The 26,918-nt window shown below is 35.0% G+C and overlaps 3 protein-coding genes across 4 annotated transcripts; 2 read left to right on the top strand and 1 right to left on the bottom strand.

Moving 5' to 3' along the window:
* Positions 1 to 21: 21 nt before the first annotated feature.
* Positions 22 to 6,167, top strand: LOC133305187 (glycolipid transfer protein 1-like). Of its 2 annotated transcripts, none has more exons than XM_061505323.1 (7): positions 22 to 175; positions 820 to 948; positions 1,606 to 1,661; positions 1,957 to 2,087; positions 3,900 to 4,035; positions 4,749 to 4,880; positions 5,587 to 6,167. In XM_061505323.1, exons 2-7 carry the CDS (start codon positions 831 to 833, stop codon positions 5,620 to 5,622), a joined length of 609 nt encoding a protein of 202 aa, XP_061361307.1. In that variant the 5' UTR covers positions 22 to 175; positions 820 to 830; the 3' UTR covers positions 5,623 to 6,167. The 2 variants fall into 2 exon arrangements, with proteins under 2 accessions (XP_061361307.1, XP_061361306.1); XM_061505322.1 differs by having other exon boundaries at positions 815 to 948.
* Positions 6,168 to 9,984: 3,817 nt separating this feature from the next.
* Positions 9,985 to 12,063, top strand: LOC133305178 (CRIB domain-containing protein RIC7-like). Its single transcript, XM_061505313.1, has 3 exons — positions 9,985 to 10,042; positions 10,134 to 10,231; positions 11,452 to 12,063. Exons 1-3 carry the CDS (start codon positions 9,985 to 9,987, stop codon positions 11,872 to 11,874), a joined length of 579 nt encoding a protein of 192 aa, XP_061361297.1. The 3' UTR covers positions 11,875 to 12,063.
* A 1,449-nt stretch (positions 12,064 to 13,512) lies between these two features.
* On the bottom strand, positions 13,513 to 25,530 carry LOC133305192 (kinesin-like protein KIN-10A). Its single transcript, XM_061505327.1, is given in 9 exon segments — positions 13,513 to 13,947; positions 14,785 to 14,827; positions 15,175 to 15,178; positions 15,465 to 16,173; positions 16,281 to 16,391; positions 16,481 to 16,588; positions 16,680 to 16,835; positions 24,914 to 25,230; positions 25,233 to 25,530. Coding segments are annotated over 9 exon segments (2,181 nt in total).
* Positions 25,531 to 26,918: the final 1,388 nt, after the last annotated feature.

Here is a 26,918-nt window from a genome sequence, read left to right as displayed (position 1 = left end):
TTGCGTATGTGATCAAGTTAGTAATAATAGCAGTGGCAGCGAAGGCAGCACCTGAAACAGAGTAAAGAAAAGAGGAAGGTCAAAGAAAACCGAATAACTTAGGAATCTGATTCTCTCTCCATTCTATTCTGATTAGATCACAGTGCTTTCATCATTCCAACGCTTCCTAGACTATGTATGTATATCATCTCTATTCTATTTGTGTTTTTTTTTTTTTTGCTGTTCATGGATCAATGCTTATTTGTTTCCCGAGAAAACAAATGAAAAATTTTGAATTTTTTTTTTGTTGAGAAAATTAGGAAATGGGTATTCTTCTTTTTGGAAAATTTTCATTTTTTTAACTAAGCAGCTCAAAGGGTGTCATCCAGAAATTCATGGCCCCAAAATCTTATTGTTTATCTGTAATCTATTATCTATCCCCTGAAATTTCTCAATATAATTGGGTATACATTTTGTGTTGGTGGAGTTCAATCATGTTAGGAAAGCAAATTGTGGTGATCTGGTAGAAGTTAGAACACCACATAGCTGTAAGAAAATTTTAAGCTTTTGATATGTTATAAGTGCAGTCAACTTCAAAATTTCTTCTTTTGAACCACTATTACTATAGTGATTTGATTGGTTTTTGGATGTTTCTAACACTAAGCGTCTTCAATGAATCCTTCCTTTACCTATAACTTTGCATTCTTAAATTTGTCTGCAAGGAGCAAGAAAAATAATATTTCTTATATTTGAATTTTAGTGGCTTATATGTAGATTTGATCTTTGTTAAGCTGTTGCTAATGTATTTGTTTGGTTTTGACCTTGTTATATGAAGAAAAGGGTAAAAAAAAATGGAGGGAACTGTCTTCGCTCCTGCACTGGAAGAACTTCAGCATGTAAAGTCTGAGCAAGGAGAAATTCTGACCAAGCCTTTCTTGGATGCATGCAAGCATATATTGCCTGTTATAGGTGCATCCTCTTGATCCCTTTACTTTGTTATTGACACAACAATAATAAAAGGAAAGAAGGCTATGTGATGTTATTTGGACGTTTTCCACAGTGTTTCCTCAATTTTTATTTTTATTTTGTTTTTTGTTTTTTTAACGGTAAGGGGAAAATCCAAATATCCTTTTGTGTAATCTTTTGTGTATTAAATGATATTGTATTTATTAGATCTTGATGAATTCTAACCTCTTTGATCCAAGTAAGATGCATAAAAGTGAGAATTTCCGTAGTGGAGTACTGTTCTCTTGGTCTCCTTCTCTCACCACTCTTCACTGAGATATTTTTTTCATCACAAAAATATGGAAAATGTTGAAACTGCTTTTAATCTATCTTTCTTAGTTACTTGGGTATCCATATCTTCTATTTATAAGGACAGAATTATTTAAAAAGAGAAAAGATACAAAACAGGACGATTAGGAATCGTTGTAGACCAGAAACTTGTCTATGCCTTTTTATCTTTAGAAGTACTTTTATGTTACTGTCTAACTCTACAACTTCAACATGTACAACACAATAGATTATGAACCTATGCACACTTGGTTTAGAGTCTGCTTAAGCGTCAAATATATGATGTGAACACTTGTACCATGGTTAGAAGAACTAATGCTTTTCTTATGGCAGATAAGTTTGGAGCTGCTATGGCCCTCGTCAAAACTGACATTGGTGGTAACATATCGGTATGTTTTTGTCAACTGCTCTGTCTGACTCTTATTTGACCATATGTATCATCATATTCTTTCTTGCAGCTTTCAATGTATATTTTCTTCTTAAAACAATGTGGTATAGCTATGCTGTGGTGTTGGATTGTGATTCATTTTGTTTTTTATTCGCTGGGATTCTATCTGACTTGCATAATAGCTCTTGTGTTTTAAATTTTTTAACAATTATTGGTATGTACATGTACCTATACCTTAATTTGATATTGGGATCATGTGTAATATGTTCTCTATACCATATTGTTTTTCATGGCAGAGATTGGAAACTTCATATTCCTCCAATCCATCCAGATTTAACTACCTGTACAGTTTGGTACAAGTAGAGGTTGAAACTAAAACTACTAAATCGTCATCCAGTTGTACCAATGGACTTCTTTGGCTGACAAGGTAAAGAACATGATGCAGTTGACATTTAACTTTTGTTTCATATTGGCATGACATTCCCAAATCTGTTATTTGGAGAACTCTTTTAATAATTTGTGATGGGGTTAACAATTTTTGATGTTTCAAGTGTAGACTGTGTTGTATTGTGCTTGAAGTCAATGAATCCAATAGGATAAATAAAGGGAAAAGAGTAAATCCCGGTGCACAAGGCTTCTCGATTTGTGATGGTAGGGATGAGGATGTATTGTACACAGCCTTACTCTTGCATTTTGCACCTCTTGCATTTTTGCAAAGAGGCTATTCATTAGACTTAAACCCGTGATCTTCCGGTCACAAGGAGCAACAAGATAAATATTGGATAAAAAATATTAATATATGCATCTTATTCTAGACACAGATTTTTGGAAGAAATGTCAAAAGTTATGTGGGACGTGTTTTCCAAAATTAGGGATCAGAGTGCTGCATGAAACTAGCCATTATCAAATAGAATATTCATGTGTCTGTGTGCATAATCCATGCATACATGGCTATTACGCAAGGATGTTTAATATCACAAATCTGCCATGATAATCCCAAATAACTTAGGTTGTGGATCAGCACAGACCAAGCCTGGCTCTTTCTTGTAAATGATCAAAAGCCTGAACTCATTTCTTGTTTGTTTGGAATGAATGGTAAACTAGAGTTGTGAATCGAAGCTTTGGAATCACATGATTTCCAATTGAGTAGAAGTAAATCACAGTATATGGAGTGCAAGTTTGGCAAGATGCGTGCTAGCACCGACTTGGAAGTGAAAATTGAAGATCAAACTATACTAGAAGTCACACAGTTTAGGTATCTTGGATCTCACACAAAGACAGAGAAATGTTAATTATTGGATTCAAGTTGGGTGGATATATCAACATTAACATCACCTTGATCACAAACTAGTTGGGGTCTATGGTTTATGAACCCCAATAAAAAGCAAAAAAAGGTCAAGGGAAAAGAAAAATAAATAAGAAGAATAAATAAATAAATAGATAAATAAATAAATATAAGGAAATGGAGAAATGCTCTAGGCGTTCTTTGTGATCAAAGGTGCCTATCAAACTCAAAGGAAAATTTTACCCTAAAGCCATAAGACCATTGATTCTTTGTGGTACTAAAGGTTAGGTGGTAAAGAGCCATGCCAACAAGAGCATAACTGTTGCTGCAATGAGAACATTGCGGCCTTGCTGGGGACGAGTAAGCATACAAGAAAAAATAAAATCAGGAATGAATGAGAGAAAGAGTAGGAGTAGCACCTATTGAGGAAAAGATGATAGAATCTTGCCTAAGATGGTTTGGCCATACGAAAAGTGAATCGATGGAAGCTCCTGTAAGAAAAGTTGATCTGATGAAAGATAACCCGATAAATAAAGGTAAAATTAGACCCCCCCCAAAAAAACTCTGAGAAACCATTAAAATTTACATAGATCTAAATGACATTTCTGTAGACTTAGTTTTTAATTGAGTACAATGGTGTAGTTTGATCATGTAGATTACCGCACCTAGTGGGAAAAAACTTTTGTTGTTGTTGTTGTAACTTTAAGCACTGTGATGGATCCTTTACACGAGCTTCAATTATCTTTTTTCTTCTTCTTTTTTTTTTTTTTTTAAACTTCTCAAGCTTCTGCTAGTTCAGCTTATGTTTCTCAAGGTATTCGGGCATTAATATGATAATCTTAATAATTTTTATTTGGTGGCCAGAGATATTAGCTAATGATTATTAGTTGCCATTATTTGTTCATGTAATATTGTTTATGATACATTTATATCTATAACCTGTAAAACCTTCAGAGCAATGGATTTCTTGGTGGCTTTGTTCCAAAACTTAATCGAGCATGAAGATTGGCCAATGTCACAAGCATGTACAGATTCCTACAACAAGACTCTGAAGAAGTGGCATGGCTGGCTTGCTAGTTCAAGCTTCACGGTAGTGTTCTTTTGATGCTTTGTTGATATAATCTTGAAACTTCTTGATAGAAATAGAATTTATTCATGCTTCACTGCAATATAATCTTGATTCATATTGGCTTAAGTCTGTGGAATGTCAATGGCTGGACCTTGAAATAGTCATCCTAGGAAATGCTTGATTTTACTATTTGCATTATTGTGCTGTGAACTCTCTACAATCTTTGCTCTTTATCATATGAATACTTCATATTTTAATGCAGCATGAAATATGCATTTAACTATTCAGACTATTACTTTATTTGTCTTAGTTTTCTATAATTTAGACATGCTGCATATCAGGGTTCTGAGTAAATGAGTTGAACGATGTTGTTTTCATTAAATCATTTAAATACGATGATAAAATAACTACATTTTTATCTTTTAGTTTGTAAAATGCAAGTTGTGTACAATCAACCTTCATTTCTACTCTCACAAAGTCAGGGAGTCTTTGTGCATTGAGATTTGCCCTTTTTATATTTTTGTTTCCATACATTAGTCTATTTAACGTAGATCACAGCATTTAAACACCATACATCTTTCCCTTGACTCCCCATCGCGATCATTGTTCCATTATTTTGTGTTTTTCTGTTATTTTATTTGTCTTTTGTCACTGTGTTTTTCTATATAGGAAGGGGTAGTATAGTATATGGAATAGAATACACTCTTGGGACTTATGAAATATTTGACCTACAGGTAGTCATGAAGCTTGCTCCTGATAGGAAGAAGTTCATGGAGGTGATAGGAGGCACCGGTGATATCAATGCTGACATAGAGAAATTTTGTTCAGCCTTTACTCCTCTCCTTGAAGAGAATCACAAGTTTCTGGTAAGATGTTGGGTCATTTTTGGGCTTATTGATGACATCAATGACATTGATCTGAATGAGCTGGAAGAATACATTGAACTGTATTCAATGCATCATCAAGTCTGGCTTAAGCCATTTTAAATTAAAAAGATTCAAATACATTATCATTATTGTAGCTTATTCCATTATTAACCCCCGACAATTCCATGAGAAAGATTATTTTATCATAGTTCTAGAGGTATGTAGGTTACTTGGTAATGAAAATATGTGACATCAATACACAAGTTATTTAAATAAATAACTGTAAAGAACCATTTTAATTCAAAAGCTTAAGTTGTTGGGTGAAGATCACATTAATAGTTTTATATTATATTTCTCGAACACTTTCCTTCATACAAGAATTCATTGGGCTTGAAGGGTAGACAATACACATGCTCATTTACCCGTGCTAAAAACTCACAATATTTGATTATTTATTGATATTATGGGGCAATAAGGATTGAACTCCTGATCATTGGTCATGGAAGCTTTAATACCATTTAAAGAACCATTTCAATATAGAAACTTAAATTGTTAGGTGAATACCATATTAAAGATTTTATATTTTACTTCTCTAATAATAACAATGAGCAAAGCGATCTTACTCTTAATGGGAGTCCAAATTAACAATTTTAAACTCTCAAAAAATTTTGCTCTGGAGCTCACTAAACTTGCTCTTTTGACACAGGCTCGTTTTGGCTTGGATGATATCAAGGCATCATGAATCACGGATTCATGGTCAGAAGTTCTTGATGAGTAGCTTTTGCATGGTCACTTTCGTTTCTTATTGAATCTATAAACTCCATGTTTCACCTTTGGCATCCAGATGAACGAGCATGATAAATAAGCATTGACTTCAATCTTGTGCCGCTAATTACTCTATAAGATATTATAGTGGTTCTTTAGTCATGTCAAAACCCTATGTGCATGACTTCAATCTCTCTATTTTTCTATTATTTTCTATGCCACATCAAATAATGTGCAAGTCCCTTTATAGTTTATACAACATGCGATGCTACTTGAACACGAGTCATTCATAATGTGGCAGCACCACATCAAGAGGCATTGCTTTACATGGTGTAACACTTCGGGAACAAAAAATGTAACCCCATATGGGCATGAGCTACTCATGGAAGCTTATCACCTGGCTCAAATTATATGAACACAAAATATATACCATATTGCATTGTCATCGATGAGGGTAGGTGGATAGATTTTAGTGACTAGCAGCAATGGCACACACAACGATATGATAGTGATTTGTGATGATATAGTGGTGGAAGGTTATGCATGTTGAATATTTCACATGACATAGACAAAAACATTTCGTATTATAAAAAAATAGACCGTTAAATGATTTGAATGAGTTTATTTAGAATGACTTATTTTCATATTATAAATAAGAGGAAGAATCTGTTTACAAATTTTTTTTACAAATTACGTTATATACTTTCAGAAGTATATAGTGTAACCTAATGTATTTTTGAAAATACATATTGTAATTTGTAAGAGTTTGTAGATAAAAAATTTGTAAATATAACCATCCTCCATAAATAAATAATTGTCTTTTATGATAGAATAAATCAGCAGCACTTTGACTTCAAGAAGTCTTCTAATTGAAAGTGCTTGAAATAATTGTACAGAAAAAATGTATAGAGAGAGAAGAAGAGATGATAAGTTTTTGAATGTACATATAGAGTATGGGTGGCAATTTGTGTCCCGACCCGCGAACCCGACCCGGACCCGACACGAAATTTTCGTGTATGGGTCAACCCGTTTAATAAATGGGTCGTGTTAGGGTTGGGAAAAAAATAACACGAAAAAATCGTGTCGGGTTACGGGTTAACCCGTGAACCTGCTTTGACCCGTAAACCATGATATAAAAGGAAAAAAAAATACCTAGGTTTCAATTTACTCCAAGGCTCCAAGCTCCAGCGCCGCAGCTCTCTGGCCATTTTTTAGTACAACAATACCGACGACCATTCGCTTGCATTTTCCCCTCTCCTCGGTAAGACTTCATTTCTTCCCCTCTCCGCTTGCAGCTCTCCCCACACTATACTGTTCCTTCATTTTCTGTTCATTTTAACGAAATCTCTTTGGCCAATAATTAGTCTAATAGTTGTTTTGTTAAATTATTTGGATACAGCGACATATTCAACTTGGTAGTGGGTTGTCTTCTCCAACCACAAAACATATGTTATCATTTATTTTTGGGTAGACGCGAAAGCTGATGATTTTATAAACAGGTTTAAGAAGCAACTTAGGTTGCAGAGGGTTGATTCTCTTCTCCGTTACAGAGATATGCTCAGAGGAAATTGAGAAGAGAAGAGAAACCCTTCTTCACTTTGAAATTGAAGTCATCACTGTTTATTGACGGTGAAGAAGGAAAAGCACAAAACAATGCAGGCTTAACGTCTCTTGTAAAAGGTTAAAAAGGTCGTCGTCGTCCGTCATCGTCATCATGGTATATGGAATATATGGAATATGCGTGTGCGTCTCTTCGTAGTTAGGTGATGTTCTTTTACCAAACAAGAAAAAAACTGGCTAAGTTTGTTGTATTAGTGCTTGGAAAATAACAGTAGATGCGTGGATTGGTTTTACAAGTGATGGAATAAAGGTTTCCAGCTACTTATTTCTTCACTGTCAATGGTATATGGAAAATATGTGGGTTTAAATTCTTTTACTAGAATGTTATCATTTATTTTTGGGTAAAGGATTTCTCTATTAGCTTTGGAAGAATTGACAGAAGATATCATGGAACAATTGAGTCTACATTCAATAACTGATCATGGCGCTCAAAATAGTTACTCAGTTGTTCAATGACTTTTATATTTCAAATTTTCAATCAGTTAATTATGAGACATTTGTAATCTTAATGTGTATTTTGGATTTAATTATGAGACATTTGTTGTAAGAATGAAACATTTGTTGTAGGTTGCATTTAATTATGTTTTGATATTCAGTTCAAATCAAGTTATTTTAATTTGAATTAGATTAAACAAATTTAATATGATTTGAATTAATATCACTTTGTGTTTACTCGGGTCGTGTTGGGTCGGGTCGGGTCGTGTCGTGTCGTGTCAATACAGGTTGCCCTCAAATTCGGGTTGTATCGTGTCAACCCGTTTATACATGGGTCGTGTGCGGGTTGAGTTTTATAACACGATTTGTTAATCGTGTTCGGGTTGAGTCTATTCGTGTTCGTGTCAGACACAGAACGACCCGAACCCGACCCATGAACACGAATTGCCACCCCTAATATAGAGTATAAGTAGTCCCGGATTGAGAGGACACACCTCTTTGCTCTCGAGACACACTTTTTGTGCTGAAAATATATTTATTCTGGATTAATCCGATAATTAATAAATTGGTGAAGAAATTAAAAAAAAAAATTACTACTAAAAAAACACACACATATTAAATGTCGAAAAGACACATCCATATAACTTCTTATTCATAATCATAATTAATTTACAATAAATTCTAACATATTGAAAATAAACTATTATGTATCAATAACCTATATGAGATGGTTTTCTGTTATAGAAATTGAACCTCGAACCTTAAAAGGGATTAATATTTCTTATGTTATAAAAAATAATTTTATTTTCTACACATACATAAAAGTATGTGGAACTCATTTTTCTTTTCTCTCTTCTCTTCACAAGGCTTCACACACTTTTATATGTGTATACGAAATAATTTTATCTTTTATAAGATAAGAAACAATAATCCCAACATAAAATTTCCTTACTCCTTTGGTAATAAATAATGGGGAAGGATATACTTACCACCAAAAATGTTTACCACTTTTACAACCAACTTAATCACCATTGATTTCTGTCAATCTAACGGTTATACTTATTTGGAAATTATTTTTGTATTATTAATTAATTATTAATTTTTAATAAATTATAACCGTTAAATTCACGGAAATCAACGGTGATTAGATTGATTGTAAAGATGATAAATATTTTTGGAGGTAAGTATATCATGTCCCATAAATAATTCTATATACATTTTTTAATATTTTGTTCGATATATTTACAAAATAATCATTCACTTTTTGTCACAATTTTAAGTGAAAAATATAAAAAAAATAAAATTGCGATGTCGAAAATTCCCAACCCAACAATTCTCTTATTAATAGAATGGATTTAGCTTTTTATGGTTCATCAATTATCATTAATCAACCTTATTTCTCGTGCTTTGATTATAAAAGAAGACCATTAAAAAACACTGAACCCAAATATAGCATTTGCTCCTGAAAATTGTAGTGCTACATATCTGGATTTTAACCTAAAAATACGTGGAGCTTCTGGTTTTGATTTGGGGGATGGTGGATCAAAAACCAATGCTCTCTGGGTTTTCACTTTTGAGATTTTTCCACCCTCTAAGTCTCCATCTTCTTGGTTGGTTTTTTTTTCTCCTAAACAAACCAACCAAGAAGCATGCACATCTTTTTTTCCTGCATAACTAGTTTATGTCTTCTTCACTGATACATGCTTGAGGTTCTGTGGTTTTTAATTTCAACATTAGGGACCCCATTCAAGTCATGTCATTACTTTGAACATTTCTTCTAAAGGTAGCCAGGTTGGTGTTTTTGTTGTAACATTTATCTTATCGTATCTTTATTTTATTATTTTTAAAGATAACGATAAGATTATTTCTTGTGATCGAAAAATTATATGAGAAATAGCCTCTTGCAAAAAAAATTATAATTTTACCCCTACCATAACAAGTGGGGAAATTTTGTTTACAAGAATTTGTCCTATATATTTTGTGTTTTTTGTCGGTTACTTCTTTTTCCAACTCAAATTTTCCATCATGAAAAGAAAGATGACAAAGATTTTTATTTTTATTTTTTTTTTCATGTTGAGAAAGTTCATAGGTGAAAAGTTAATTGGTAAATGGATTTTGGAGATTGGCATAGTCACTCAATTTGTGTCATTAAGTAATATGGCCAAATGATTAAGTATTATGAAAAAGATTTCTTATATGATCATTTGGCTTACTTTTTTTTTTTTTTTTTTTTTTTTCAGAAAGTTTTAGTTGATTCCATTGAAGATTGAAAGCACTTACAGCAATGTCGACCAAGGTGAAAGGCCTCCTTAAAGGACTTAGATACATATCCCAAATATTTGGTAAGTGCAATCTCAATTCTCACAAAGAAATTGAAATGAAAATAATACATTTTCTTAACCCCTCAAGTTATAAATTGTGATAATTTTGCAGATGAGAAAGAAGAAGAAATTCAAATTGGGCTCCCAACAGATGTAAAGCATGTGGCACATATTGGATCAGATGATCCATCAGCCAATGCACCTAGCTGGGTACTATTCTTTTATTTAGTTTATAATTCTTCCTTAAGAAGCATTTATTTTTGGGTGGTTTTTAAATGTGTAATTTGAAAACTTGTGCAGATGACTGACTTCAAATCAACAAAAGAACCCTCATCAGAAACAAAAAACACTACTGAGACGAATGGAGGTTTGAATATATATATTTCTCTTAAGCACGCTACAAATTAACTGGATATATAATAATTAATGGCCTATCATATTATTTTGAGTAAATACTCTTTTGGGTCCCTAACAAAAAACACGATCTCCACTTTAGTACTTTACAAAAATAAATTAGTCAAGTGTACCCATTTTAGTCCTTTTGAGGGACTAATATAAGTCTTTTTTGAATTTGTGAGGGACCACAATTTAAACTAAATGGGTCCACTTTGAATTTGTTAGGGACTAACTGAATAATTTATTTTTGTAAGGGACTAAAGTGGGAACCGTGTTTTTTGTTAGGGACCAAAAATGGTATTTATTCTATTATTTTTAAGGAAAAAGTTCACCAATGCTCCCGTGGTTTGTTTGTTTCAGAATCACCTATGTTCCTGTGATTTTTTTCTATCACATATACTCTTGTAATTTGCAAAAGGGTATGTTTTTTATCACATATGTCCCTGTGATTTTTTTATTTTTACAAAGCACAGGAATATATGTGATACAAAAAAAACTACAGAAACATAGATGATTCTGAAGTAAATCATCTTGAACCACTAGACGATGGGGGCATACTTGCCCGATCGCCATTAGACTACGTTCATAGTATGAGCAGTTTTTTTTAATTGTCAATATAAGATCGGCATTGGTCAACTTTTCCTTTTTTTTAATACTAAAACAGAAGAAAAACTAGATTGCATTCAGGATTTCCCACATGCCTTATGCTATTGAGACAATGTTTGGATTAAGGAGAGAAAAAGAAATATATATAGTGAGGAATGTGAGGAAAAAATAGATATAATAAGTCACATCCTTTTAAGTGAACTTTATATGTAATTAAATGTTCATTAATAAATGCTAATGATGTAAGATAATACATATTCTACAATTAGCTTCAGAATCTTTTATAACCTTAGGATTATATTTTCTTATGCAACGGAAGATATGATATCTCACGTTGCATAGGAAAATATAGCGTGAGTATCGTTATACAGAAAAAAGGAAAAAAAAAAAAATTTGAAGTGGGATTCACACCTTTTTGAACGTGCAAGAGACACTTGTTGTATTTATCAAGTGAGGTTAATATTTCCGATGACATAAACAATCATTTCGCAGAACACAAAGAGAATTCAAAGGGATCTAAGATCCGACATCTGATTCCAAAGTCTCGACACCAATCAATCGACAGCGAGGGCAACCCGACAAAACACAGGCACACGCGCCGCCACCAACGAACATCGGACCCATCCGCAGACTCCTCAACTCACGGATCCTCAGGCGGTTCTCGACATCGCCGACACCGCCGCGGCTCAAACCAAGGCTTGGAATCGCCGTCGCAAGATGCGCCGCCAAAACACTCTCATCGGAGGAAATCGAAGAACTCCGAAGACGGTTCCTCCCGAAGATCTTCCAAAGGAGGGGATTCATTAACTGATATCTCTCTCACGGATTTCGGATCCGGGTCGACCCAATAGAGTTTAATTTGAAATTGGAGTCAATGTGTAAGAGTCAAGGTTAAGAAAAAAAAGAAAAGAAAAGTAACGGTGATTATCGCTTCAGAATCTCAAAATGGTAGGCAGTGAAGACGAAAAAGAAGAGGGGGGAAATGTTAATGTTATTGTTTTACAAGTTGTAAATTACAGTTTTTGATGCAATCGTTTAATTGAAGGTGTGATTTTCCCTTCTTATTTTTTATATCTTCTTCTTTTTGTTTTTAAATTTAATTTATTGAGATTATTTTTTATTGGAATTGTTTTTTTTAATTCTTTACCAATTTGATTGGAGCCAAACAAGATTATTGTATATGAATTTGATCGGTTTTACTAAATAATTGTTCGAATTTAATCAACATCTGTTAGTTACTTAAAGCCAATATAAAATTGGTCAAATCTAATTTCTTAACCGGAATTGGAGTTGATAATCGTGTTTATGGAAAGACGTGTGAAAAGAGAGTGGATAAATTGATTCATGGAGTAGTAGAGGCTTTTATCAAAGACAGGAGAAAAAGAAAAAAGAAAATGGTCTTAAACTTGCATGGCAACTTGGTGTTAAGAAGCTAATAGTTGAGGGGGATTGCTTCTAAGTCATTTGTTTCCTCCAAGCTCCGCTCTCCAATCCTAGGCACTCAACGTTGTTAATGAATTATGTCATTATTGATTGTGCTCTATTTTCTTATTCTTTATTTTCTTTTGTGACTGTAATATATCTTGCTCTGTATAAGAAAATGTTATGATCCTAGTACGAGATTTAGAGTCCTACATTGAAAATATAATATTTTAGTGTGAGGTTTATATTGACTTTTGGACTTTTTTACCTCATAAGCTAACTTTTAGGGTGAGATTCTTCAAAAGTTTGTATCAACTGGTATAAGAGCCTTTCACTATGTCTCCTAGTTGCAATCGATTTCATTGTTCGTCCAGAGCTAGTAAAAAGACTGCAAAACGTAGTGAAATATTACGATCACATGTCTCATATAAAAAAACATAAGGTTTTTTAGTGTGGGGTTCATATCCACTTTAAGCTTTACTACCTCATGAGTTAGTTTTTGAGACGAGGTTTTCCTTCGTAACAGAAACATTAGCCTTTATAAAATTCTTATCACATTTCATGTCCACAATAATTTTTTTATTCATGTAATGATTTAATAATTTATTGGTGTGCTGTATGATTTTAATTTGCTATTGTTTATGGAAGAATTATTAGACTAGTTAATTTTTAACATGACCATAGCAAAAAGTGAAGTTTTATCTGAACATTCTTTTTAAAGTATTTGATTAGTTTGGTTATCCATTCAAATGCAATTGGCTTTGTTCATTTTTTTGATAGTGTATAGAACAAAGTTTCTTGTTGGGACTCCATTTGAAAATTATAATCAGAATCCATTGCTAATAACTAGTTTATTCTGAAGAAACCATAAACCCTATATCACTTTTCAAGATCCTGGCTGGAACAAACAAGAAGCCAGTTAACTCTACATAAATGTTCAAAAAAATCTGCCTCAATGAATTAACTAATCAGTCACATTTTCCAGAAGGAAACAAAAACACTTTACACATCACATGCATTCATACATTGTACAAGATTTTTACATTTTTCAGTACATACATTAGAAGCTAGTTTCCCACAACATATTGTTGTGGTTCCAAGTTCTCCTTGTTGGAAATTTTAAAAATGGAATCCTTCTCACTTGACTTGACAACAGATTTCACAGGAGATAACCTGAAATCAAAAGTTTCAGACCTCTTTTTTGTTGGCCCCGGAGTTCCTATGTGTTGGGAGATCTCTCTTTGGTTTCCACAAAGAGTGAATATATTTTGAATCCTCAATAGTCTAGAGGTAGTATCTTTGCCATCCTCTGAACTTTGTTTAGAGCAATAGTCCTCTCTCTTTGAACTTTTAATAGACTCATCAACAGTATATACCCTCTTCTCCTCTATGATTTCTTTCTCCACTTCATGATCCTCTTCTTCTTCTTCATATACTGTGCTAAGACATACTCTTTCACCAAATTTTGGTGCACAAACACCAGTATCTTCTACCTCATTCAAAGTGTTTGAGGTATAAAGGCAAAATCATATGACTCTAAACTTTGGCGTGATCTTGCTAAATGTTGGAGTAATTTCCTTGCTGGTCTTAGCTGGGAAATAGCAGATGGTTCTGAAGTAAAGCTTTGGACTGATAACTGGTTGGGATGGGAGGAAAATTTGCAGCAGTTGTCGAGCAATCAGGTGCCGTGGGAGGAGAGTCAGAAATCAATTGCAGATTACATGGTGGATGATGGTTTCCGTCTTGAAGTTGTTCATCAATTTCTGGAGTCAGATTTGGCTGATGCAGTAACAAATCATCTCAGGCTTATTCCAAGGAATGAGGAGGATAGATTAGTTTGGATCAATAATCATCACTCAACTTCTTTGGTTAAGGTCGCTTACTGTAATCTTATGAACTTCCCAGCAGATGTTCACACTAGCTTATGGAAAAAAGTTTGGTCGTGGAATGGACCAGAACGAGTGAAAGTGTTTATGTGGATGACTTTGCTTGCTAAACTTTCAGTGCGCAGCAGAACCAGTAAGTGGAGAGGAGGTTCAAATGTCTGTCCCAGTTGTCCAAATCATGAGGAAACTATTATTCATGTTCTTCGTGATTGTAGACATGCTAGGAAAATTTGGCAATCTTGGTTTACAGGTTCGATACCCAATTCCTTTATGAATTCGAATTTGCAGGATTGGTTGACTTTAAATATCGATAACATGTGGTCCTCCAATAAAGTGAAGGACTGGAGAGATATTTTCTTTACTACTTGTTGGTTTTTGTGGAAGTGGAGAAATTTGGAGATCCATGAAGATCATTTCTGTCATGATGAGCAATCACAGGCTTCAATTTGGATGTTTGTCCAACAGATTCTGCAAGCCCGAATTTATCAGCGCCGTGGTGATTCCAACGATAGCGTTTGGACAGCCCCCAAGCAAGGGTGGGTTAAGTTGAATTGTGATGGAGCTTCTTCTAGTGGCATGAAAAAAGCTAGTTGTGGTGGTATATTAAGAGATCACAATGGATCCTTTTTGGGAAGCTTCTATTGTAATTTAGGTTCCTGCAATCCTCTTGATGCAGAATTATGGGGATTACTGAAAGGTTTGGAACTGCTTTGGGGAACAGGATTAAAAAGAATAGAGCTAGAATGTGATTCTAGCCAAGCCATCCAGATGTTAAAGGAGCAGCATGAAGATCCTAGGGACTCTCAAGTCACTAGCAGATTGAGATTATGGTTAAAAGCAGATTGGACTATTCATCTTGTTCATACCAAGAGAGAAAACAACAAATGTGCTCATTGGTTAGCTAAAGCTGGGCAGACTAATAATCTCCATTTCAAGATTTTTAAAGATCCTCCTCCTCAGTTGATGGAACTTATAGTTGCTGATGCTAGAAATATGTCTAGCTTGTTAGTTTCTGATTTGTAATTTCTTTCTGTTTCTGGGGCTTAGCCCCTCTTTATTTACAAAAAAAAAAAAAAAAGTGTTTGAATAATAAGAAGGTTGATCTGATGAGATGAGATTGTTATCACTCCTACATGTAACACCACCAACAATTCTAACTTCTTGATCATCCATGTCCAAATCCATTGATTTCACCATTCCAAGGTTCTCCTCACTTTTGTAAATATGCAACAGCCTCCTCACAAACCCACTTGGCTCCATTTCTTTGGATTCATTTTTCAAGCTTGTTGAACAATGTAGCTGAAATTCAATTTCTTCCAATCTCTTTCTCAGAACTTCAACTTCCTCCTGTTGCTGCAATATCTTTTCTTCCATTCTCCTCCTTTCCAATTCAACAAATTCATTGGCCATTCTTTGGCACTCCTCCAACTTCTTTTCCAACTCTTGCTTGAGAAACTGTGTCCTTTCATTTACCATTAGGTTAATCTCTTCCTCACTTGAGGGAATTCCTTTTCCTTCTACAAGCTCAACCCTAGCTCTTAATGCAGCAACTTCTTCTTCTTTCTTCATAAGTTTTTTGTGTGCTTCATTTTTCTCTTTTTCTCTGAGCTTGTTTTCCATTTGAAGCTTCATAATAAATTCATCCATTGCAGCAATTCTGGACCCCAAAATGACACCAGAACAAGAATCCTTATCCTTGACAGGGGGGGTAAGAGGGCCACGAACTATACATTTTGCTTTTGCTCCATATTCAAGTGTAGTGATTGTCTTGTGTATCTCCTTAGGATCAGGACTTGCACACAGTATCATTAAAAATTTTGACTTATCATCTTCAAATGAATCCTTTTAAGGGAAAAGACAGAGAAAGAAAAAGCACTTGTACGAATGAAACTCGATATAACACGTTGGCACAAAATCCAGAAATTCATTCAATTATAAACAAGAATTACCTGCAGAAGCATGGTAAGTTTGCTGTCCCTAAAAGGCACATGTGAATCTCCATTTGCAATGGACTCAACCACTCTCTTCAACGCGATATTCCCTTGATTGATCTTTGCAGTCTATGGTTTCATTAACAGCAATATAATCAGCATAGAACTTTCTAAGATTGACAATAACAAGAAACAAAATAGAAAGGTTCAAATGTTACCTGCATTTTGGCCTCAAATCCAGTTTGTCCAGCTTGCTCAATATTCTCTGATCCTGCCATGTCTACAAGCATTAGCCTCCCTCCCACAGTTGGGACATCAAGGATAATCTGATTCAGATAGGAAGTCATATATCATTACTTTCAATCAATGAAAAATGATAAATTTTATCAAAACCACTTGTACATAAAGCAATCATACTAAGCAGTGACTTCTAGAACTCCTGTCATTACAAAGGGTGCTTTTAACAATCCTTCTCTTCTCAACTTTCTGAATTTCTTTTGAGATCTTCCCTGCTTCATTTCCAGACATATAGGTTGCATTCTTAGCCTTTTTTCCCATCACTTCAAGTTTCACCTATGAGGGAAATAGCACATATAAGAAACGGATAATTCATTTAAAAACAATTGTTCAGAACAACAATGTCCTCTCTTCTGCTATTATTAAGGTATCAAAGTCCACTAAGACAATTTAATCAGCTTCTTCACACAAACCATTGTAGAATCATATAATCATATATCCAAGCAAAAATGCAAAGCAAACTGAGCCAAAAATTAAAAGAAAACTTATAATGACCCTATAGGGTAAATCTTAATTAGAGATTTAATTTAAGGATTTAAATGCCATAATTAGATTTAGTGAGTGATTTCGAGTATTTTGACTGTAATCATGACTATGTTATGAACAGTGCGTTCTGCCGGAGAAGTTACAGTTTTGTGAATTAACCGGTAGAGCTTAAAAAGAGCAAAATAATTTTAGAGACATAATTTGATAATTCTGACGACAAATATGAGTTCAGAAGGAAAAATTGTATAGTCTGGCACTTTCCGTGAAAATCTCGTGAATAGTGTTTTTACCGGGTATTTTGTACTGCTGTGTAAGCAACCGGTAGAGTCCAGAAACAAATAATTGATGAAATAAGAATAGGAAAGTCCAATATATGCCAAGCAAGTCAATATAGGCCCAAGAAAATGATAAGTTTATAAGTATTAAGTTTCAGAATTAAATAAAGTACAGTTAGTGGTTCACAGTGCATTTCGTTAAAAACGGTGCAAAAACCATACTGTGAATTATGAATATTGTTCCTTAGGAAATAAAAATTAATTTAAATAACTTTAGAAAAATAAAAATATATCCGTAGCTTTAAGATAAGTTTCGGGTAAATTTAAGTGAAATACGCGATAGAAAAACATCCGACAAAAGGGCCACATGTGCCTAAATAGCTTGGCCACTTAAATGAATCACTATTCACTGCAAAAATTTCTTCTTCTCTCTCTTGAAGGGCCGAGCTTCAGCCATGGAAAAGGGGGGTTAGGGTTTTGCTTGTTTTGTTGATTTCTTCTTGAATTCTCAACCAAATCTTATGACCCACCACTTGAAATTGATTAGGAACCACTCAAGGAATCCATTGCACCTATCCATTTGAGCTATAGTTGAGTGTGTGAAGAGTTATTCCTCCTCTTATTTTCGGATTACTATTCATAGGAGGAGAAAAAGTGGGTTTTTGATGGAGCTTTGCTTGGAGGTTATTCTCTAGGCTTTGTACAAGTGATTAGAGGTAAGAAACCTCTATTTCTATGGTATTATTTTGTGATCTATGTTTTGAAAATTTGGAGCATGTTTTGAGTGGGAAATATTTGATGTTAGAAGGTGAAAATTATGATGGATTGTTGTTGGTTAGGAATGATAGTGTTTAGTAAGCATTAATTTGTGATAAAAAAATTGAAAAGCCCTAGTGCACTTTTCCCCTAGGTTTCGGCCTTCATGGCTTATATAGGGTTCATCATGCAAATTTTTATTGTATGTTTGAAAAGGTAAAATATGTTGGAATGTAGTGTAAATGGATTAATTGGTGGAAATGCCAAAGTTAGAAAAAATCCTACAAATACTTGCTCTATGTTGCGAACTATAGGATGTTTAGGGGTATATATATATTGGTTACATTTTATTCTAATAAAATGTGTTGCATTTTAATATACCAATGGATGAGCTAAGAAGTGAAATGCTTTGACAAATGGTTGAAAAATACCTTGAGTCCCTAAGGGTATGCCCGCGACTTTTAAAGAAAAATAGCATGATTTATGTGAAAAATTCTTAAGTAAATGCTTGATTAAATTAAAGAACGCCAACGGGTGTATAGAGGTCTAGACTTGTGTATTGGCATAGAATTGGCAAAAATATAAAGAAAGGAAAATAAGCGATAAAATGTATGCTTATGAAATAATCATGGTATTGCATCATCTTATTGATGCATTGTAAATTATTCTCTAGGTGTGCCTAGGGATTGAGAAGGATCGGAAATCTCTTGAAGCGATAAAAGTAACTTGTTCCACAAGTAAGCGTATTGGTAAAGCTTCAAGAGGTAAGCTCTATGTTTAAGGAGTCTTTTCCTGCTTGAGTGCTCCACCATGGTTAGTGAACTATGGTTGGACTGTATGACTGTGATTTAGATGCTTTGTATAGATGCATTCATATAGAGTTATTTGATAACATGATATGTTTTGCTCTGATATGACTTCTGTAATATGATTTCTGTAACAATCTCTGGCCATTGATTGTATAGTACCCGGATGTCCGCTTTGGGGTCCTCCCTCGGGACTGATGGTGTACGCCTCTGATATGTCTGGTTCCGCTTTGGGGTCCTCCATCGGGAACACGTGCGTTGATTTCCGCTTGGGGTCCTCCCTTGGGAATGACGGCGCACATCTCTGATATGATATGGATATATGATCTGTTCTGTTATGATATCTGTTATATGTTGTATTTGTATACTCTGTATCTGACTTTCATGCAGGAGTGAGCCAGGGGTATGGAGAATTCTCTATAAACCTGGAGCTTATTGAGATTTGTAATCTCACCCCTCTTGGGGACATATTTCCAGGTGCCCAGATTCCCGGTGAGTCCTCACTAGGCAGGGACACGACACGTGGCTGAGGCAGTTGACAGATCGGATTTTGGGTGGCTGTAGGCTACTACCTTTTGGAGTGTTTGTTGTCTTTTAGTATTTCCGCATTTGATGGATCACGATATTGATCCTTTATTTTGTATATGTTTTGTACATGTCTGTCACTTGGATGCATGTACATTTGGGTATTCAGGCACGTCATATGATGATGTATTATTCAGTTTATGATTTCGTATTGGATTGCATGTTGATTAGGATAGTGGCACGGAGCCATATTTTGCATGCGCCCATGGATGGGTATCTGATTGTATCTGCATGACTGGTACTTCTGGATTACTATGCTGTATAAACTGTTTATCAGGAAATGCTTCTGAGTGGGATTGGAAAATCCCCAGTTGTCCGATTTATAGAGGAAACTCTGCCCGATTTTCGTTTACCCCGAGTAAGATTTAAAAAGAAAAAGAAAAAGTTAGCTCGTATTTTCAGAAGTTAAGTCTTCCGCTGTTTTCTGTTTTATCATATGTGTGTTAATTGAACCGGCTCGAGACGGGGATGTTACAAAACTCAAACAGCCAAATCCGTAGAAGTCATTGAAATTGCCTATAAATTTCTCACTAAGCAGGCTAAGCAATTTATTCACTGTAATATTAGTTTCCCTGATGCTCCCAGCTTTTTATGTACATTCGTTTATGCTTGCCCAAGAGAAGAAGGTAGAAAAATCCTTTGGCAATATTTAAGAAGACTTAAGGAAAATATAATTGCCCCTTGGTTGATATCAGGAGATTTCAATGAAATTACCTGTTCAGCAGAAAAAAGAGGTGGGGCACCAATAGACCCATGTAGGTGCCAAAATTTTGCTTCTGTTTTGGCAGACTGTAAAATGATAGATTTGCATGGAGATGGTGCAAAATTTACTTGGCGGGGGAGGCTAGACCGTGTGTGCAGCAAAACCGAATGGAGAACCTTGTTTGAAGAAGGCACAGCCAAGGTACTCCCACGGATTAACAGTGACCACAACCCTCTCTTGATAAATTTATGCAAAAAAGATGGCAGTTGGCAAGAGAGGCATTCAAGCTTCAAGAAAGAAAACATGCAGGAAGGTATAGCTCCATCCAAAAAGAATGAAGAAAAAAAGAAAAAAATAAGCAGGATGCGGAGGAGTGTTAAGGAATGACGAGAGAATTGATATATTGGATATTGCAACCCTCTTGATGCTGAATTATGGGGCATATGTCGTGGTCTTGAGATGGCATGGAACCTGGGAATTAGAAAACTTATTATTGAAAAGAAGTTTTTGTATATTGATATTGAATAAATTACATGAGTGAGTATTTATACAAGAAAGAATCGCTAAGAATGACTAAGCGATGACTAATCAATCCTATCACAATCCTAATCACAATCAATTCTAATCAATCACAATCAATCATAATCAATCCTAATCAATCATAATCAATAGGAAATAAAAACGGAAACATGTTTGAATTCTAATTTTCTACACTCCCCCTCAAGTTGGGAGGTAAATATTGATCATTCCCAACTTGCCAATCAAGTCTTCGAATGCTGGACGGTGTAGGCCCTTGGTAAGGACATCTGCCGTTTGCTCTTTGGTTGGAACATATATCAAATGCACACTTCCATCATCTAATTTTTCTTTGATGAAGTGACGATCAACTTCCACGTGCTTTGTTCGATCATGATGCACAGGATTTTGAGCAATGCTAACAGCTGCCTTGTTGTCACAATATAGTTTTGTTGGAAACAGGAATGTTAGGGTGTAAACCTGCTGAGACACCTGTGGAACCTAATACCAAGTTAGGTATTGAAGATGGAAATGAGGTGGATAAAGAACAATATCAGCGATTGGTTGGTAAACTAATCTACTTATCTCATACGCGTCCTGACATTGCCTTTGCGGTGAGTATGATTAGTCAATTCATGCACTCACCCAAGGAGAAGCATCTTAGTGCAGTCTATAGGGAGCATATAGACTTCTTCATGTAAGTCACCATTTAGGAATGCATTCTTCACATCTAACTGTTGCAGAGGCCAATCTAGATTGGCAGCAAGAGATAAGAGAACTCGGATGGTATTGACTTTAGCAACCGGAGCAAAAGTCTCATGATAATCTATCCCATGAGTCTGAGTGAAACCCTTTGCAACCAATCTTGCCTTGTATCTGTTGATGCTATTATCTGCATTGAATTTTATTGTAAACACCCATTTGCATCCTACTGCCTTTTTTCCTTTGGGTAGGGTCACTATCTCCCAAGTTCCATTTCTTTCTAAAGCATTCATTTCTTCAAAGACAGCATCCCTCCATTTTTTATCATTGAGAGCCTCATGTATATTTCTCGGTATCTTTGTACTATCCAACATAGTATTGAAAGCACGAAACCCTGGGGACAACTTTCCATATGAAATATGATTAGAAATAGGATGAGTAGTACAACAAGATCGAGTACCTTTTCTGAGAGCAATGGGCAAGTGTAGATCATTTTCACCATGACACTCAAGTATTGGGGTGCTGGAACTAGAACATGGTTCAGAATCCTAGCAGTGTAGAGGCTCTGGGTTATTCACACTTTGAGGAGGCTTTCGCCTGCTATAGACTTGTCCCCATTTTGAGGAGGCTCCTGATGGTGAGGATTCTGTAGCTCCCCCTGTTTCTAAAAGTAGAGGTAATACTATGGCATTAATAGGTTCCCATGACTGATCTTCATCTACTCCTATAGACTCCCCCTGAAGAGAAGTCGAGGGGAAGAAAGGGTCATTCTCAGAAAAAGTGACATCCATAGAGACAAAGACCTTACGAAGAGAGGGTGAATAACACTTATAGCCACGTTGAGTAGGAGAATAACCAATAAAGACACACTGGAGAGACTTAGGATCAAGCTTAGACCGTTGATGGGAGGGAATATGGACAAATACAACACAACCAAATAACTTGAGAGGTAAGGAGGAGACACCTCAGAAGGAAGGGAAGATACGAACAAGACTAGAAAGAGGAGACTGAAATTTCAGAATGCGAGATGGCATTCGATTTATCAGATACGAGGCAGTGAGAACTGCCTCTCCCCAAAGATATTTAGGAACACTCGTGGTAAACATAAGAGCCCGAGCAACTTCAAGGAGATGTCGGTTTTTTCTTTCCGCAACTCCGTTTTGTTGGGGTGTGTCAGGACACGAGCTTTGGTGAAGGATGCCATGTTGGGAAAGATATTCTCCAAGAATAGAGTTAAAATACTCTTTGCCATTATCTGTACGAAGAATTTGTATAGCAACTTGGAATTGGGTTTGAACCATGGCATGAAATTTTTTAAACACGGATGCAGCATCGGACTTATCCTTTAGAAGATACACCCAACAAACTCGAGAATGGTCATCAATGAAGGTAATGAACCATCGAGTACCTGAAATATTTTTAACACGGGCTGGACCCCATATGTCGCTATGAATTAAGGAAAATGGGGAAGAGTCATGGTGAACTTTAGAAGGATAATGAGCACGAGTATGCTTGGCAAGTTGACAAATATCACAAGAAAACAAACTTGGACTTTTATTAATAAATAAGTTTGGCAACAACTTCTGAAGATAAATAAAATTTGGATGGCCTAGCCTACGATGCCACAGCATAACATCATTACATGAATCAAAAGGAAACATAGAGTTTTTTTCTACGAAAACAGCTTCATGAGTCACATCCTCCTCAAAGTAGTAAAGTCCACCATCCTCTCTAGCACTGCCAATCATCCTCTCCGAGTCCTGTTCCTGAAAAACACAACCATGTGGAAAGAATTTAGCAAAGCAATGCAACTCAGAGGTGAGCTTGCTAATGGAAATGAGATTACAAGTCAGAGAAGGAACATAAAGAACTGATGTCAAAGTAATCAGCTCAGAAAGTTTAATGGTGCCGTGTCCCGCAATCTGGGAAAAACTGCCATCGGCGATCTTGACCCGAGAAGGTTCAGAATATGGAGTGTATGAACAAAACAAGCCAAGATTACCTGTCATATGATCAGAGGCTCCAGAATCAAGGATCCAATGATTTTGACTATCAACATGGAAAGTTGTACCTTGCTGGACCACATGACTAGTGGCCTTAGGAGGTTGCTCGTGGTAATAAAAAGAGTGTTTTGAGGAAGCCATGAATAAAAAGAGAAGGGTTGACCGTTGATGAAAAATCAAGTTTTGTAAACTTTTGATCTGACCTCTGGAACAGGAAGGGGAGAAGCCGGCGAGAAGGTCTGTGCAAGTCGCGACGGAAAAAAAAACGTCTGGAAGGCGGCGCGTGGTGGCGCGTGCAGCGGCTGACGGCGATGGGTCCAGCGGCGGTCGACTCGTCGGATCCTTCTGAGTCGAATGGTCACCTCACTTTTTTGATCGGAGGTCAGTAAACTAGGTTTCTGTGTTGGACAGATTCAAGGCAGTGTTTAGGAGGTGTTTGACGGTGATGGAAGTGTTTGGATGGTTATTTCAGATTTGAATTAGGGTAGGAACGAACCCGCTTTGATACCATATTGAAAAGAAGTTTTTGTATATTGATATTGAATAAATTACATGAGTGAGTATTTATACAAGAAAGAATCGCTAAGAATGACTAAGCGATGACTAATCAATCCTATCACAATCCTAATCACAATCAATTCTAATCAATCACAATTAATCCTAATCAATCATAATCAATCCTAATCAATCATAATCAATCCTAATTAATAGGAAATAAAAACGGAAACATGTTTGAATTCTAATTTTCTACACTTATTATAGAGGGAGAATTCTCTCCGTGCTTTATCCATTTGTGACCAATCTATCGAAGATATGAGGGAATCTATAGCAGTCACCTGGGTAGAAATGGGAACCAAGTGGCTCACCAATTAGCTAGAATTGCAATAGCACAACACATTAGATTTGTTGTTTTTTAATTCCCCACCTTCTGATATAAGGCCTTTTCTCTCTTAGTTATAGAGAGACGTTAGGATGTAGTTCTTAATTTACTTTTGTGTTATGGCCTGTATGTAGCCCTCATTATTTACAAAAAAAAAAAAAAAAGAACCAAAACCCCATATACATATTCAAATCACTAATCTACATAGTACATACATAAACAATCAAACTGAGCCAAACATTAAAACAAAAAAACTGACTCCAAGTCATGAAAATAACCTAAGAAATTCTCATTGAGCCAAATAGCACAACCCTAAAGAAAAACCTCATATAAACATTCCAATCACTAATCTACATTACATACATAAACAATCAAACTGAGGCAAACATAAAAAGCAAACTCACACAGCTAAATTTGTCCAAGTCATGAACATCACCAATGAATTTCTCAGTGAGCCAAATAGCACCATGTACATATTTAAATCACTAATCTACATACATACAGAATCAAGTTCCCAAACTAGCAAAAAATTACAAAAAATATTAAGTAAGAAAAAATAATATATAATAATAGTTAAATTCAATAAATAAACTACAATACAATCAAATAATAATAATAATAGTGTCTTAATAACAGACCAACCTTAGAAGAACTTCCTTTGGGCCATCCTAGTCCTAACCCTCTTCCTCCATTGGTGGTCAAGAGATCAAAGATGTCTTCATTGTAAATCTCCAAAACAGTCACCTGAACAAAAGTTCCCATTCCTTTTGAGTCACCTTCATCTCCCTCCCCATCATGGTGATCTCCAAGAATGTCCCTTAGAGAACGGTACACAATTCCTACCTGTTTGGAACACCCAAACATGGTGTGACTCTTGCCAGAGCCAGTGGGACCGTACATCATGATCGTGCACTTCTCACCAAGCTTCACACCATTGATCCTCTCTGCCACAAACTGTTGTAGAAAACATCAAGGTCTTCTTCCTCTGACAAAGACACCCCATCAAGGGTGAAGTCCCTGTAACCGAAATCAGCACGAACACGGATCGAACTAGAGTTTTGATTCACCTGCAAAAATGATGCAGGATTTTCTTTCTTGTCATGGTAGTCGCGGATTCTGGCAATGACTTCAACTGGGTGCTCTGGATTGGGAGATTGGTGTGTTGTCGCTTTGATGCCATTGAAGTTGAGACGATGCTTGGAATGTGTAGTCTTCAAATGGGTCGTGTGGTTTTGTTTCAGAAAAGGTGTTGGAGCCATTGAAAACTATGATAGTGAGATAGCTAAGACTAGAAGAAACTGAGTAAGAAGAGTTGGGATTTGAAGTTTGAATAGAAATGTAGCCGTTACAGTCTCTAATGTCTATAAAAATATATCTTCATGTTTTCCTTATTTAACCGTGGTTTGCATTCTATCATTTAACATGACCACAAAATTTTTTCTACACACACAACATTTTGTGAGACTCACATGTTTTTTTTTTTTTAAAATAACAGCACGCAAAACGAATCTCTATAACATAATACAATTATTTTTTTCTACAACATAACTCTTATAAAATCCTTTAACCATTGAGAATTATAATTACGGTTATTTAATTAGAGAACAAGTTTTTCGTTATTAATTAAAGGGTAGAACATTATAACAACCAATTATGGTTACTATCAATCAATTTCACTGTTTGATCGATTATGTTGGTTCAACAGTTATATTTATTTTCATCTTTGTATAGTTATAACATTAAATATGAGAAATCATAACTATACAAAGGTAGAAAAAAATATAAAATATTAAATATGGAGAATCATAACCATACAAAGATGAAAATAAATATAATCGTTGGATCAATATAATCGATCTAATAGTTAAATTGATTGATAGTAATATTGGTAGTAACCCTACTTGGTTGTTATAATATTCTACATTAATTAATTGAACTTTTATAATTATATATATATATATATATGTGTGTGTGTGTGTGAGTGTGTGGGAAAAACATCTATCCTTTTAAATGATATAAGTTTATATCATTTTAGATCCTAACCGTTGATTTCCGTCCATCAACGATTATAATCTATTGGGTCAAACTTAATGAGCCAAATCTATTATTAATTAATTAATAATTTTGATCCAATAAATTATAACCATTAATGGACGAAAACCAACGGTTAGGATCTAAAAGGATATAAGCTTATATCCTTTAAAATGACAGATGTTATTCCTATATATATATATATATATATATAAACAATTACTAAGTGGTAACAAATTTATTCCCCTCAATTATATATCTCCAATTTGAGTCATGTGATTAGATGAATAATTAGAGTTCAAGTTTGAAACACTAGGTTCAACATAGTGCTTGAACTAAATTAAATTGATTTAAATACCAATAATTATAAAAAAATTAATTTAATATAAGGTAAACATATTCTAAAAATAGCAATGTACGTATTAGAGCACTATTGAATGATAGAAATATGTTTCTAAACGTTTTAAATTATTTAATATAAAATTGGGGATGAAGAGAGAATAAAATTGAAATTTTTCATAGCATTTTTTATTTCTCAAGAATATTATATAGTATCTTCACTCAAAGTTTGACCAAACAAACTCGGGTGGTAATATGAGTAACGCAATCCCTACCT

Source organism: Gastrolobium bilobum, unplaced genomic scaffold, assembly GCF_033153095.1.
Source record: "Gastrolobium bilobum isolate Gb01-03AN ecotype WA unplaced genomic scaffold, APGP_CSIRO_Gbil_v1 utg8309, whole genome shotgun sequence".
In the NCBI taxonomy this organism is placed as follows: domain Eukaryota; kingdom Viridiplantae; phylum Streptophyta; class Magnoliopsida; order Fabales; family Fabaceae; genus Gastrolobium; species Gastrolobium bilobum.
The sequence above is the reverse complement of the archived record's forward strand: the minus strand, read 5'-3'. Positions and strand labels throughout refer to the sequence as shown.

Coding starts and splice junctions, on each gene's coding strand:
- LOC133305187 (XM_061505323.1), top strand. CDS start 831: ATGGAGGGAACTGTCTTCGCTCCTGCACTGGAAGAACTTCAGCATGTA. Junction 2,088..3,899: donor GGACTTCTTTGGCTGACAAG/GTAAAGAACATG, acceptor TAAAACCTTCAG/AGCAATGGATTTCTTGGTGG. Junction 4,036..4,748: donor TTGCTAGTTCAAGCTTCACG/GTAGTGTTCTTT, acceptor TTTGACCTACAG/GTAGTCATGAAGCTTGCTCC.
- LOC133305178 (XM_061505313.1), top strand. CDS start 9,985: ATGTCGACCAAGGTGAAAGGCCTCCTTAAAGGACTTAGATACATATCC. Junction 10,043..10,133: donor ATACATATCCCAAATATTTG/GTAAGTGCAATC, acceptor ATAATTTTGCAG/ATGAGAAAGAAGAAGAAATT. Junction 10,232..11,451: donor CAGCCAATGCACCTAGCTGG/GTACTATTCTTT, acceptor TGAACGTGCAAG/AGACACTTGTTGTATTTATC.